The sequence below is a fragment of the Mus pahari genome, chromosome 3 (genome assembly GCF_900095145.1).
Source record: "Mus pahari chromosome 3, PAHARI_EIJ_v1.1, whole genome shotgun sequence".
Taxonomy (NCBI): Eukaryota; Metazoa; Chordata; class Mammalia; order Rodentia; family Muridae; genus Mus; species Mus pahari.
The window spans coordinates 19,876,241-19,890,696 of record NC_034592.1 but is presented as its reverse complement, the minus strand read 5'-3'; the positions used below and the strand labels follow the sequence as shown (position 1 = coordinate 19,890,696).

Below are 14,456 nucleotides of genomic sequence, written 5' to 3'. Positions count from 1 at the left end.
TGCCTTTAATCCCAGCACTTGGGAGGCAGAGGCAGGCAGATTTCTGAGTTTGAGGCCAGCCTGGTCTACAAAGTGAGTTCCAGGACAGCCAGGGAGGGCTACACAGAGAAACTCTGTCTCGAAAAACCAAGTGGGAAGGATGAGGTCAAGAGAAGGGTGAGCTGGGGCTGGAGAGATGGCTCAGCAGTTAAGAGCACTGACTGCTCTTCTGAAGGTCCTGAGTTCAATTCCCAGAAACCACATGGTGGCTCATAACCGTTTGTAATGAGGTCTGACACTCTTGTCTGGTGTGTCTGAAGACAGCTACAGTGTACTTACATATAATAAATAAATAAATCTTTTAAAGAAATTAATTAATTAATTCAAGGTCATCCTTTGCTATCTAGGGGGTATCAATTTCAGACCAGCCTGGTGTATTTAGAAGGTTTCAGGACCACCAGGGCTCCACAGAGACACTCTATCTGAAAAAGCTGACTCAGTGGTTAGGAGTACTTGATCTTAAAGAGGACTCTAGTTCGATTCCCAGCACCCACACGGTAGCTCACAACTGAAACTCCATTTCCAGGGGAGCTGATTCCCGACAGCACCAGGCACACACATGGCGCACACACAGCCACGGCAGCAAAGCGCTCATATACACAAAAATCTTAAAAATAAAAAAATACAGAACCCTAACATGGCCGTGCCTTGGCTCAGGGTCCCTCTCCTGCCGTGTCCCCCGTGGAGCTGGGCAGACCCGGGTGTCCCCTCCACACATTTCCCCCTTCCTGTCCCCTCTCCCTCCTCTTCCTCTCCCCTTTTCCCTTTGAGACCTAATCTCACACATCTGACCCTTCTGCCTGCTGGGTTGCTGGGCTTACAAGGACACTCAACCATGCCCCTTTTCCTTGGAGCTAAGGATGGAGCCAGAAGCTTCCTCCTGCTAAGTAAGCTCTATTTCAACCGGGCTGTATCCACAGGCTCTCTTCTATTTTTTTTTTTTTTCACACTCATTGTATGTGGGGGGGGGCACGTGAATGTGTGGGCTCATGTGTGCTATAGCACACGTGTGGAGGTCAAAGGGCAACTTGCAAGGCAGTCCTCTTCTTCCACTGTGTGAAGTTCAGGGATCTAATTTAGGCGGTCAGCCTTGGCAGGAAGCAACCAGAACCTCCTGGGTCATCTCACCGGCTCTGTGTTTTAATTAAAAAGGTTTTTGTGTGTAATTGGATTTACTTACTTCATGTGTATTTTGCCTGCATGTATGTATGTAGTGTATGCATGTAGTGTAGTGCCCACAGAAGTCACAAGAAGGCTTTGGATTCTCTGTAACTGGAATCTCAGATGACTTTCTTTCTCTTTCTTTCTTTCTTTCTTTCTTTTTTTAAGATTTATTTATTGTTATATGTAAGTACACTGTAGCTGTCTTCAGACACACCAGAAGAGGGCATCAGATCTCATTACAGATGGTTGTGAGCCACCATGTGGTTGCTGGGATTTGAACTCAGGACCTTTGGAAGAGCAGTCAGTGCTCTTACTCACTGAGCCATCTCACCAGCCCCCACAGATGACTCTTAAGCATCATGTGGCAGCCCCAATTATGAGCTACAGTGTGGGTATTTGGAATCAAACTCGGGTCCTCTGTAAGAACAAGCGCTTATAACCACCAACCCATCTCCCCAGCAACCACCCTCACTCCCACCCCTCTCCCGCAAGTCTTTTTCTTTTTTCTTATCCCCCCCCCCGCCCCAAGGTGTGTCTCCTGAAACTCACTATGTTCACCAAGATCCTCCCGCCTCTGCCTCCTAAGTGCTGGGATTAAAGGCATGGGCCATCCTGCTGGCTTTAGGAATTTTTTTTTTCCTTGAGACAGTGTTTCTCTGTGTAGCCCTGGCTATCCTGGAACTCACTTTGTAGACCAGGCTGGCCTCAAACTCAGAAATCTGCCTGCCTCTGCCTCCCGAGTGCTGGGATTAAAGGAGTGCACCACCACGCCTGGCTTAGGATTTTATTTTTAATTTATGTGTATGTGTGTGTATAATGTGTGTGCAAGTACCTGTAAAGGCCAAAGAGGGCATCAGATGCCCTGAAGTTTGAATTGCAAGTGGTTGTGAACTACTTGAGGTGGGTGCTGGGAATTGAACCCAAGTCCTCTTGAAGAGCAACAAGCATTCCCAAACCACTCGCCACCTCTCCAGCCCTCAGTTTCAGTCATTTTATAACCAGAAAATTCTAAAACATGAGCAAATAAAAGTGAAAGTAGTTTAAAATACTAAAAAAAATATTTTGAGGGCCGGGGAGATGGCTCAGCAGTTAAAAGTACATACTGCTGTTCCCAGGGAACCGGGTTTAGTTCCAGTCACTCACAACTGCACGGCTCGTAACAGTTAATAACCCCAGCTCTGGGAGAAGCCGACACACCTGGCTTCCTTGGCCACCTGCACGCCTATGTACACACAGACACATAGTGAAAAAATAAAATTAAATACTTTGACTACAGAAAGAATCTTGGGGCTTGGAAACCCCACTGGGGTGAGAGTGGGGATGGGGTAGATGACCCTAGGCCAGCTACACTGCAGCTCACAGCCTTAGGTCAGTACCTGAAAAGGGACAGTTATGCCCCAGCTGGACGGGTGGAACAGGTAGAACACTCACCCACCTGTGGCCGAGACAAAGGATCCAGTTTCCCAGCAGCCTTTACATGGAGGTGGAAGTGTACCCACAAGGGGCACCACAAGAAACACAACTAGTATGTCACTGGAAGCTTCCGGTCCCCTCCTCAATGCCTGTATCACAATGGTTGCCGGGCTCCTGGTCCCACCATATTCTGACCTCCTGTCTAGCAGCCTGTTGCTGCGGTCACTGAAGGCCACAGCTTTGCCACCCTCGGGAGGGTACTTCTGGCTGCCGGCCCGTTGGCCCTGAGTAACCGGTCCCAGCCGACACTGTCTCACTGAGGCACACGAGACAAGGAACAAATATTAAATGTCTCTCTTGCCTGCCTGCCTGCCCTGGTGGCCCACCATCTTACCTGGCGCAGAGCCCAGGACCGCTCTCTTTCTGACCACCCCCCACCCCCACCCCAGCAGCCTGCCTCTGTCACACAGTCACCCTTTGTTAGGCTCTGCTCCCAAGGGTATCTTATCTGCTGTAGCAGGCTGTAATTTCCTCTCTGGAGTCAGGGACCCTTCACCTCCCGCCTGTCTAACTAAACAGCCCTTGTGCTAAGAGGCCAGTGGCTATTTATACAACCCGCCAAGCTCATTCTACCTCGAAGGATGTTTTCCTGCCCTCGGCCCTGGGTCCCAAGTGTTGACTTCTGGTCCCAGGCGGCTCTTTCCCTACATCCCTTCCCCTTCCTCTTCAGCTGCAGATGCAAGGCGTTAACTTCTTTCAACTTGTCAGAATTCTCCCTGGAACTCTGGTATCCTCTCCCTAGAACTCAGGCTGCTTGGGAGCAGGCAGTATCTGACCACTGACTGGTATTCTCAGAGACATAAGCCCTTGCTCAACATCACATAGATCTATCCGGTCTGGACCCAAGACTCTCCAGGCAGCTAAAACAAAAATCTGACATCCCCCTCTTGCAAGCTCTGAACCCAAAGGCTACAGGATGGTCCTTAGGATACTCCCAACTGGCAGAGGGACACAAACAAAGAGTTCAGACTCAAGACACAGAACACGGGACTGGGCTTAGGCGAGTTTATTTCTGTATAAATCATTACAAAACCAGATCTGGGACTGTCACTGCCCAACCTCCATTACCTCGGTGTGCAGGGCTCACTGCTGGCCAGTCTCCCCAACCCCCAGTCCACAGCCTCTTTCTGGAAGCCCTTCCCTTGCAGGCTGTGGAAGAATAGGGGTTACCCCCACCCCCACCCAGTCCTGCCCTTAATAAAGTGCTTAATTAAGCAAGGGGCAGAACCCAGCCCCCATCTCTAGTCTGATCCCAAACCTGGGGGAAGATACTTCTCCCCAAAGTCCTCAGCATCTCCTAAGACTTCACGAAGCCCTGGTGTGGCTGGGAAGCCCCAAAGGCTCCTTCGGGCAGCAGGGAACGCTCTCCTGCTGGACGGTAGGAAGAGATGCCTGGCCTTTCCAGAGCCAGGCTAATGGCAGCTGGATTGAGGGGCTAGAGAAACAACTTCATGTTTGCCCCATTTCTGTCAGGGATCCCCCAACCATGGGGGGGCACTTGCACAAAAATACCCTAAAGTTTCTAGAAGAAGGCAGGGAAGGGTACCCCAGGCTCCCCATCCCCAGGGAGCTGAGTCCCCCCCTGCGAGGAATTTACACTTAAGTATAACGGAGAGTGAGGGTCTCCGCACACAGAGCTATGATGTCAGCACAGCATACCAGAAAGACAAGAGGGTCTGTCCAAGGTCACTCAGGAAGAAACTGGGAACTGGACACCGGCTCCTACCTCTTAGGCTTCCCTACCACTCCTAGAACTCCACAAGTCCTCTGACCTGGCCTCCTGGAAGCCCCACCCCCATACAGTAGCTCTGATTCTGGCAACTGTGGGACAACGCCAAGTCCCCAGATCCTTAGGATAGGACCTCATTGGGGCCCATTCCTGGGGCTCTGAAGCAAAGCCTTATGGGAAAAAAACATGTCCTAAGCTTCAGATTGATTCAGAAAGACCCCTATACCCTGATAGACTACGCTCAGACCCTGACTAGACGAGAAAGATCCCCTGACACCCGATCAAACCATACAGAATTCCAAATCCCTGATTGGCCAAGAGACAACTCCAGCCCCGATTGGCTGGAGGAAAAAACCCTCATCAAGGCCCTGATTTGATTGGCTGGGAAATACTCCAGCCAGCCTGAACTGGCTGGAAGATAGCCATGGTTAGATGGCTGGGCCCAGAGCCACTTCGTTTGTATCTGTCCGAGGTCGGTGGACAGGATGGCTAGGTCCAGGAGGGGTGGGAGAAGGTGATGCCGTAGAGTTGGGCCCAGGATGAGAAGACCCTCTTCTCGGTGATGAAGCGGTGGTGATTGCCCTTGCGGCTGTGCTCATTCTGGATGTAGGTGATACACTCGTCCGGCCCCTTGGGTTCATAGTAGTGGTATGGCATGCGCTGCAGGCGGGGCCGCTGGCTGGGCATAGCAAACGGGGAGTCAGGGACAGGGGGTCAAGGTGGACGCCTGTTAGGGGTCCTTTCTACCCCTCACCTGCTCCAGAGCCTCAGTGGGGTCAATCTCTGTCCTTCCCTGAGCCTCGGTTTCCCTACCTATAAATATATGGGAATATTAGATACATGCGCGCGTGTGTGTGTGTGTGTGTGTGTGTGTGTGTGTGTGTGTGTGTGTGTAGATTAGGTTTTTTGGTTTTTCGAGACAGGGTTTCTCTGTGTAGCCCTGGTTGTCCTGGAACTCACTCTGTAGACCAGGCTGGCCTCGAACTCAGAAATCCGCCTGCCTCTGCCTCCCAAGTGCTGGGATTAAAGGCGTGGGCCACCACGGCAGGCACCATCCAGCTTCTTTTAAACAAAATGTAACCTTTTTCTTTTCTCTACAGAGCAGCACTGGAGGCTGGGGGTGAGACAGTGGTTAAGAACTGGGGCTGGGAAGCCTGGTACCCCTGACAGCTTCTGAGACCTTAGGTTCCCCTCATTAAATACCCTTCTCGACTCGTTTGCACTCAGGAAGTGAGGGGGATGGTGCTCCAGCATTGTGTGAGGATTAATGAGGCAGGAGATGGCGCTCCCCGGCACGGTAAGCACTCGGCAGAACATGGCTAGCACTCCATGGCTCTCCATCTAGTCATTACCAACAAACTCAACTCAGCTTGGAGTGGAAGCCCCTGGGGCAGCTCCAAGAAGCCCACCTCTGCAGATCAGCATGAATACCATCCCACAGAGGCCCTCAGAGGTTACCCCAGCCATGTCTCCAAACCTCCCAGCTCCACCCTGTAGTCAGGAATCCGGCACAGGTCCCTGGGGACAGTGGCCAGGGGAGCTCACCTGCAGTAGTCCGGAGGGACCATGCCATACACGTGCACATGGTCACACAATTCCACCGCAATCACCATGGTAAACCAGCCCGTGCTCAACCAGGAATGGGACTTTTCCCTGGGGGCAGAGAGGAGTCACAATGAAGGGACATTCAGGCAGGGTGGGGAGCAGGCAAGGAGGAACGGTCAACCCCACGGAGGTTCCCAGCTGTATCCACCATCTGTTCAGGCTCTGCCTCTATATCAGACACCACTATACCACCCACTGCGGGGGCACTCATGCTGACAAAGGGGAGGGCACAGAGGAAACAGGGCATGAACTCAAGAGGTTAGTTAAACAGGGCAGGCTGGGAGCAGCCATGACCATAAAGCTTGTTAGCGGCAGCTGTTCCTCCCCTGGGAGCAAACTCCTATGAGGATACTAGTCGGAGAAGATGATTCGGAGATGAACACAGAGCAAGGTATGAAGAACAGCCGAGACCCTGGGGCTACAGCAGCCACCAGGCATGGTGACTTAGGAAGCACTTGTTATGTGTCTGAGCAATGCTCTGTCAAGTATGCACTGGAGTCCTTGGGGAGTATGAAAAGCAGAATGTAGAATTTAATATTGATTACATCTTTCCAAAAAAATATGTGTGTGTGTGTGTGTGTGTGAACATATATAGTTGTTTTATTTTATATTTTACTCATTTGTTTTAAGACAGGGTCTTTCTCTGCAGCCCTGGCTGTCCTCGAAATTCATGCCTTGTGTACGTCTGCGTGCATACACCGTATGAATACAGTGCTCACAAGTGCCAGCAGAGGGCATCAGATCACCTGGAAGTGGAGTTACAGGTGGCTGTGATGTGGGTGCTGGGAACCAAACTCAGGTGCCCCTAACCACTGAACCATCTCTCCACCCCTTACACCTTAAATTGGAAATGTCTTGCATGTATTTGGTGGAAAGTGGCTCTTTTGAGACATTTACAAGGAAATGATGCTTCTGACAAGTCTGTCAAAGAAAACAAACATGACAAGAGTTGCCAAAGACCAGAAGAAAAGAAATGACTGCATTCCCTTACGGATGCTAAGGAGGAGTCCACAGATAACTATATCTATACCTATATCTATATTTATATGTGCATTCCCTTACAGACGCTAAAGGAGGAGTCCACAGATAACTACATATATCAATCTGATATCCTACATGAAATGGGCCAGCTCCTTCAAACCTGGGAACTACCCACGCTGAGCAAGGTTGCCTGCACATTCTACAACTAGAATATTAAAGATGCTGAATCAGTAATCCTGGAGCATAGGGATGCAGCTCTAATGACGGAATGTGTGCTTAGAATTCTTTAGACCCAGACTCCCACCCCTAGAACTAAAAACCACAACAACTAAACTAAACATCTTCTAGAAAGGGAGGCTTGAGGCCCAGACAATTTCAGCAGCGAACTCTACCCAAGACTTAAGGAAACAAGCTCTGCACAACCTCACCCACAAAACAGAAGCAGGGCACTTTTCAATGTGTGACCCCGATACTCACACCTAGAAAGAACAACTACAGTAAAACCAGCCTGCAGTGCACCCTAGCCAGTGGAGTGGGCAGGGGCAAGGAAGACACAGCGATTGGGAAGGAGGAAAGGAAACTGTATCTGCAGAGACCATGACTATTAATGTGTGAAAAACATCACAAAGAATCTACAAAAATCTAGAACTAGTGAGTTTAACAGTCAAACAAACAAAAAACTTTTTTTTAAAAAAACAAAATTCACACTTCCAATAGACTGGAGAGGGGGCTCAGTGGGTGACGCACCGTGCAAGTGCTACGTTATCAGACATTATCAGACTCCCAGTATCCACCTGAGTCCCAGGTAGGCACGGTGCCCATCTGTAATTCAAGTGCCCAGTGTGGGGACAAACGGGATACCTAGAAAACTGGCTTGCTAGCCTAGCCAGAGCAGTGAGCTCTGGGTTCAAGGGAGAGCGTCTGCCTCAGTACGGGAAGGAGGTACCACCGGGACAGTGTGGTTCAGGAAGACATCTGACCTCAGCCTGGGGACTCTACACATATGTGTGCACATCTGCATGCATGCACACTGGGACACACCCACACATGCATACACACAGGAAAAATAAACTAACAATAACTGTGAGCCAAAAACTAAAAGTAAAAAGTATCGCTTGTAATAGCTGCAAACCTTTAAAAATAATTAGGTGTAAAAGGGGGCCAGAAAGATGGTTCAGTGGTTAAGGGCACTTACTGCTCTTCCAGAAAACCTGGGATCACTTCCCAGCACCTCTATGGTAGCTCACCACTGCCTGGAGCTCCAGTTCCAGGAGGTAGAACACTCTCTTCTGACCTCGTCAGGCACTGAGTATGCATGTGGTGCGGAGATACATACAGGCAAAAGGCTCATACACAGTATTTAAAAAAAAAGAAGGTATAAAACTCCCACCACATGTATAGAAGCTTTATGTTGAACATTTTTTGTTTGTTTGTTTTTTGTTTTGTTTTTCGAGACAGGGTCTCTCTGTGTAGCAGCCCTGGCTGTCCTGGAACTCACTCTGTAAACCGGGCTGGCCTCGAACTCAGAAATACCGAAGGTCCTGAGTTCAAATCCCAGCAACCACATGGTGGCTCACAACCATCCGTAATGAGATCTGACGCCCTCTTCTGGGGTGTCTGAAGACAGCTACAGTGTACTTACATATAATAAATAAATAAATAAATCTTTAAAAAAAACATTAAAGTTAAATGTACCTACTATTATTATTTTGTCTGGTTTTTTGACATAGCTACCATAAAACTGTAAATTACATGTGGCCCACACTGTGTTTCTATAGGAGGGACGACTAGGCTTCTAGGGTTGAGTCAGAGAAGGGCACGTAGGAAAGTTGTTTCCTGAGAACAGACCCTGCTGGACGCAAGGCATGCTGGGAATAGTCTAGAGTCTAGACTCTGCATGAAATGCAGCATTATGGGAAGGAAGTACCACCTGAACAGTGGTTCTCAACCTGTGGGCCATGACCTCTTTGGGGTCAAATGACTTCACAGGGGTCACCGATGGGATATCCTGCATATCAGATGTTCCAATCATGACAGTAGCAAAGTTACAGTCATGAAGTAGCAACAAAAGTAATCTTATGGCTGCAGGGGTGGGGGTGGGGAAGGTCACCACAACATGCGGAACTTTATGTGTTAAAGGGCTGCAGCATTAGGAAGGCTGAGAACCACAGACTTAGGAAAATGCTAGAAACGGATTTAACACAGAGCGCTCTGTTCCCTTGGAGTGGAGCATGCTGCGGGGAGGAGGGGGCGTGCTGAGGCCATGGCCATCACCCTGAAGGTGACCCACGTTCAGAGATGAAGAGAGCTGGGGGAACCTGACCAGAGGGTGGCAAGAAGTGACTAGAGCCTCAACAGTGCATGCTGGGAGCATCAGGCCAGGGATGACCGCAGTGGGCAGGCGGGAGGCTGGTACCTGTCCTTGCCCGTCTCACCCCGGAAGAGGTCGTCAAACTGCTGCATGCGGGCGGGAGAGACGGCGTAGGCCTCCATGTTCGGGAACATGAGGCCCGCCCGCTGGATGACGCGCAGGAGGCTGCCCTGGGGCTTCTGCATCTTGTTTGGGGGTCCCCAGAAGATGAACACCGTCTCGGGGGTCCGGTTGACAAATTCCTGGGGCTTCCGCAGCACACGGAACACACTGGAATGGGCCACTACGCGGAAGGTGGTTTTGTTGCCGACGTCGGCCGAGTAGCCGGAGGTGGGAGCATCGTTCATGCGGATGGTGCACTCGGCCCGCTCGATCTCAGGGCCCAGTTTGGTGCCCAGCAGGTGGCTGGAGCTGGTGATGATCACACACTGGTTGCACCGGGACGGCAGCGTCTGTAGTGCCCGGAGGGACATTATCAGGGATGCTCTATGCAGGGTCCTGTGCGCTACACAGCCAGGCTGGGGGCCGTTGCAATCTTTCAAAACACATTAATTTAGGTTCTGTAGATATTCCTAACTAGCCAGGGACAGAGCTAGGGACACACACATGCGCGCATGCGCGCGCCATCAGGGCAGCATCAGAAGCTCTAGAGGTCCCACCCCTTCTTGAGGCAGTTTATGGATGCTGGGGGAGTGGCTGAAGGAGGGAGAGACTGACAAAGAGAAGGCAAGGGAGGAGTGAGATCATGGAACTACATTATATGTATCATAAAAATGTCGTAAGAAACCCCCGTATAGGAGTGGATGGGGGAGGGGAGGTGACAGGGAGGGACTGGGGGAGAGGTAGCAAGAGAAGCTGAGATCAATGTTAAGTAAATAACTTAAAAAAAGAAAAAAAAAAAAGGGCTGGTGAGATGGCTCAGCAGGTAAGAGCACCCGACTTCCAAAGGTGCAGAGTTCAAATCCCAGCAACCACATGGTGCTCAAGATCTGACTCCCTCTTCTGGAGTGTCTGAAGACAGCTACAGTGTTCTTTCATATAATAAATAAATAAAATCTTAAAAAAAAAAAAAGAAACCCATTAAAAAACCCATTAATTAATATATGCTAATAAAAAACTAGAAAACAAAACAAGGAAGAAGCTTAAGTTGGGGAAACAGACAGCATAACACACACTAGGAAAAAACATGGGGGGAAATGAAGAGTTGGGACTTCTTCAGAACTGTCTGTAGAGTCACATCTGTGGAACAAGTTATTCCAGGCCAGAGGACCAGCAAGCACAAAGACACAGGCAGCGCACTGAGAAACAGAAGACAGGCAGCGCACTGAGAAACAGAAGACAGGCAGCGCACTGAGAAACAGAAGACAGGCTGGCTGGGACCCAGCCGTGTGCAGAGAATGCTTCCTCCGAACGCGCCAGGCCTCCATGCAAACTCTCCACAGCCGCCAACAAGCTCCAACACGGGAGACACAGCCCCTCTACCTCGTCTTCTAACCGTCAGGCTGGGAGAAGTGACAAGTCAGATTCAGATGTCCTTACCTTCCAACCACCTACGCTCCCCTTCTCTCCCATCCCTGGAACACCTATTACGGGTCCTTTGCCAGGGAGGGTGTGCCCAGAGCCAACGGTCCTCCACTAAATACACAAAGCCTCTAAAGGGAATCTAGCAAGGGAGGGCAGCCTGCGTGTGTGAATCTCACAGGTACCCTAGGGCAAAGAGAGGTCCCGAGAGATGACATGATTGGTTAACCACGTCCGTAGAGGTCAGAGTGCTGAATCCTACCTATTCGACTCCAGTCGTCTGACATTTCTGAGTAGCTGCGCTTCAGCATGGCCTAGGAGTCTTGGACCCTCCCATGCCTGTGGTCTTAGAGCCATGATCACCTCATCTCTTCTCCAGAGAAAACAGCACGGGTCACTCGACACAAGGCAACCAGTATTGTTCCTGATTTTGTTGAGGTTCTCCAGAACCTCAGCGGTCTCCTCCCAAGCTTATGGTGTATGTCCCCAGAGAGCCATGAAAACCAGAAGTCTAACTCAGAAGACGAATTTTGTTTTGAGAAAGGGAATCTGTGTAGCCCTGGCTGTCCTGGAACTCACTTTGTAGACCAGGCTGGCCTCGAACTCACAAAGATACGCCTGCCTCTGCCTCCCGAGTGCTGGGATTAAAGGCATGCGCCACCACGCCTGGCTCAGATTTTTTCATTTTTCAGAATTACATGTGCATGTGTATTTGAGGGGGAGGCATGCCACAACACACATGTGTGGAGGCCAGAGGACAGCTTGCTACAGTCAGTCTTTTCCTTTTGCTATTAGGTGGAAGGAACTCCACCTAGTTCCACTAACTCAGGTCATCAGGCTTGGCAACAAACACCTTTACCTACTGAACTATCTCACTGGACCAAGAAATGTAAGTTTTTAACCCTAAGGGTAGGACCCTAGAGAGAACTAAGGCCTGCTACAGAACACTTGTCCAAGAACCCACCCTGAGCGGCCATGATCTTAACTCATGGGACTCATCTGTCCTCTTCTCTAGGAGGCATAAGGGTATAAAAGAAGATCTGGGGGCTGGAGAGAGATGGCTCAGCGGTTAAGAGCACTGACTGCTCTTCCGAAGGTCCTGAGTTCAAGTCCCAGCAACCACATGGTGGCTCACAACCATCCGTGATGAGATCTGATGTCCTCTACTGGAGTGTCTGAAGACAGCCACAGTGTACTCATATATAATAAATAAAAATAAAATCTTTAAAAGAAAAAAGGAAAAAATGATTAATTTAAAAAAAAAAAAAAAAAAAAAGAAAGAAAGAAAAAAAAGTTGGGAGGCGGGGCTATCAGCGGCCAGGGACCGCCCTGAGAGTTCAGAGGCGGGGCTATCAGCGGCCAGGGAACGCCCCACAGGAGCTGCTCTACCTTGTTGCCGAGGATAGGGAAGTAGGCGCTGGAGAAACTCCACTTCTTGAGGTTGACTGGCCGACGCGTGCGGCCCCGCAGGGAGCCGTAGTGGAAGACCTCGTTGGCACTGTTGGAGCTGTAGAGGATGAGGATGGTGATGAGGGCAAAGAGGATCACAAACACTGCTGACCGCTGCTCCTGGAGAGGGAAGAGGCCATTGAGGGTCCAGGCACACACGAGAGGCTCAGTGCCTCACCTGCCCACAGCCCAGCATGCCCCAGACACCAGTCCTCACCTGGCAGTCACCTCTACCATGTTCTTTTTTATTTGCAAAGGATTGAGCCTAGGGCCTCACGAAACAATTAACCTCTTTAACTTATCTTAACCTCTTCTTAACTACTATTTCTTCTTCTTCGTTTTTTTCCCCGTATCTTAACCTCTTAACCAATTAACTATCTTTCCAGTCCAGTCATGTCGCTTGCAAACTGCAGCCCCTTCAGGTCAGACCTGTACTGAGCTGGGTCGATCTCGATCCCAGACCCCTGGCTGAGGCCCGCAGAAGGTTCTCAAGAAGAAAGGCCAACATGGTGTTGCATACTTACCACCCCTAGGACTCTGGAGGCTGAGGCCTGAGGATTGCTGCAAGTTTAATGTTAGCCTGGGCTACAGGGTACAGGAGATGAGTGTCTGAGAAGACTTTACTGAACTGAATTGGGTGACGAGGTTCCCTAGGGGATGCCTAGACACAGGTCGGGGGGGGGGGCATGCAAATGCAAGTTCATGTCTTCCCCTAATAGTAACTCTCCATGAGTTGTCAGTGTACAGCTGGCTCAACACACCTTTGGGGTTCTGTAGACTCAATAAAGACCCATCAACAGTGTTGTCAGACCTATAACGGTTGTACCAGCTCTGAACATCTATAGGCTTCCTACCTTGTTATTAGTTCCTAACTTTGTGATTGACTTGAGGTTACATCCTTGGATTTCTGTTTCCTAGGAAATCCCGGAAGCAACCTCTTATAAATATGAAGGAATTTGTCACTTCTCACTCCATCCTCATGTGTTTTGCCTGCTTGGTGAAAATGGATCTGGGCTCTTTTAAGTATTTTCCCTCGCCAAAGTGTTTTTAAGGTTTCTCGGTAGAGGGCGCTAGAGAGACACTGAAGTATTATCAACAAACTGGGAAGGACCCCTAAATCCCTTTAGGGGCCTGAGAACCCCAGATTATGGAGACCACAGATTATGTGAATCTCAGCTCTTCCAGGGCATTCAACTACGGCTAGCCCCCAGAAGCTATAACTTCCCCCTTAAAAGGCCATGTAGTAGAAGGTGAGTGGGCTACAGCGGCGCTGTCTCCCGCGGGGCTTGTGGCTCCGCCCATGGGGCGGGGCCTACACCAGGTCCTTGATTTCTAATCAACTCACTCACTGCAAATAGAAACATTGGAAAGGAGAAAAGGCATCTAGCACACGCAGCGACATCCCAGCTGAGCAACAAGTGCACGACAGAGTTTGTCAATTGTCTCTTCTCAGCGGGAACGGCTCGCTGGGAGTCGAGGGCCTTGGTCTCATTCACTATCACTAGAGCATCATCATCAAAACCTCAAACTTCAAGGCACAGATCCCACTAAATGCTTTTAGCATTTCTGCATCACCAAAATTCAGAAAGACCCAGTGTAGGAGCTCAGGGTGTGTTCAATTGTTAAGAGCGCACAACTAGCGTTCGGGAAGCCCTGGTTTTGAGTCCCAACATTACATAAACCAGGCACAGGAGGAAAGGCCTCAAGTCCCAGCACTCTGAAGGTGGAGGCAGGAGAATCAGGAGTTCTAGGTCATTCTAGGTTACACAGTGAGACCAGCCTGGGATCTACCAGACCTATCACACACAATTTTTTTTTTTAAGTCCAACCATGACAAATTAGAGAGCTGAGTATTTCCTTCTGGTTGTTTGTTATTTGAGATAACTCTCTCTACTTAGCCCTGGCTGTCCTAAAATTCATTATGTAGACTAGGAACGTCCAGAGATTCACCCGTCTCAGCCTCCGGGAGTGCTGGGACTCCGTGCACTTGACACCATGTCCATCTGCCTCACCACCATTTCTTTCTTTTTTTTTTTTTTTTTTTTTTTTGGTTTTTCGAGACAGGGTTTCTCTATGTAGCCCTGGCTGTCCTGGAACTCACTCTGTAGACCAGGCTGGCCTCGA

At 49.8% G+C, this 14,456-nt stretch overlaps 1 protein-coding gene across 6 annotated transcripts in view; it reads right to left on the bottom strand.

Annotated features, from left to right (window-relative positions):
* Positions 1-3,673: 3,673 nt before the first annotated feature.
* The window catches only part of St6galnac6 (ST6 N-acetylgalactosaminide alpha-2,6-sialyltransferase 6), a 14,166-nt gene continuing 3,383 nt past the window's right edge, over positions 3,674-14,456 (bottom strand). For 4 of the 6 annotated variants that reach the window (XM_021192938.2, XM_021192939.2, XM_029536804.1 and 1 more), the window contains 4 exons: positions 12,273-12,452; positions 9,408-9,814; positions 5,951-6,058; positions 3,674-5,084 (listed from right to left, as the gene is read on the bottom strand). In XM_021192938.2, the coding sequence (XP_021048597.1) occupies positions 4,895-5,084; positions 5,951-6,058; positions 9,408-9,814; positions 12,273-12,452 (885 nt within the window). In that variant the 3' untranslated portion in view covers positions 3,674-4,894. The remainder of the gene's footprint in view (positions 5,085-5,950; positions 6,059-9,407; positions 9,815-12,272; positions 12,453-14,456) is intronic. The other 2 variants (XM_029536805.1, XM_029536806.1) reach the window with 2 other exon arrangements.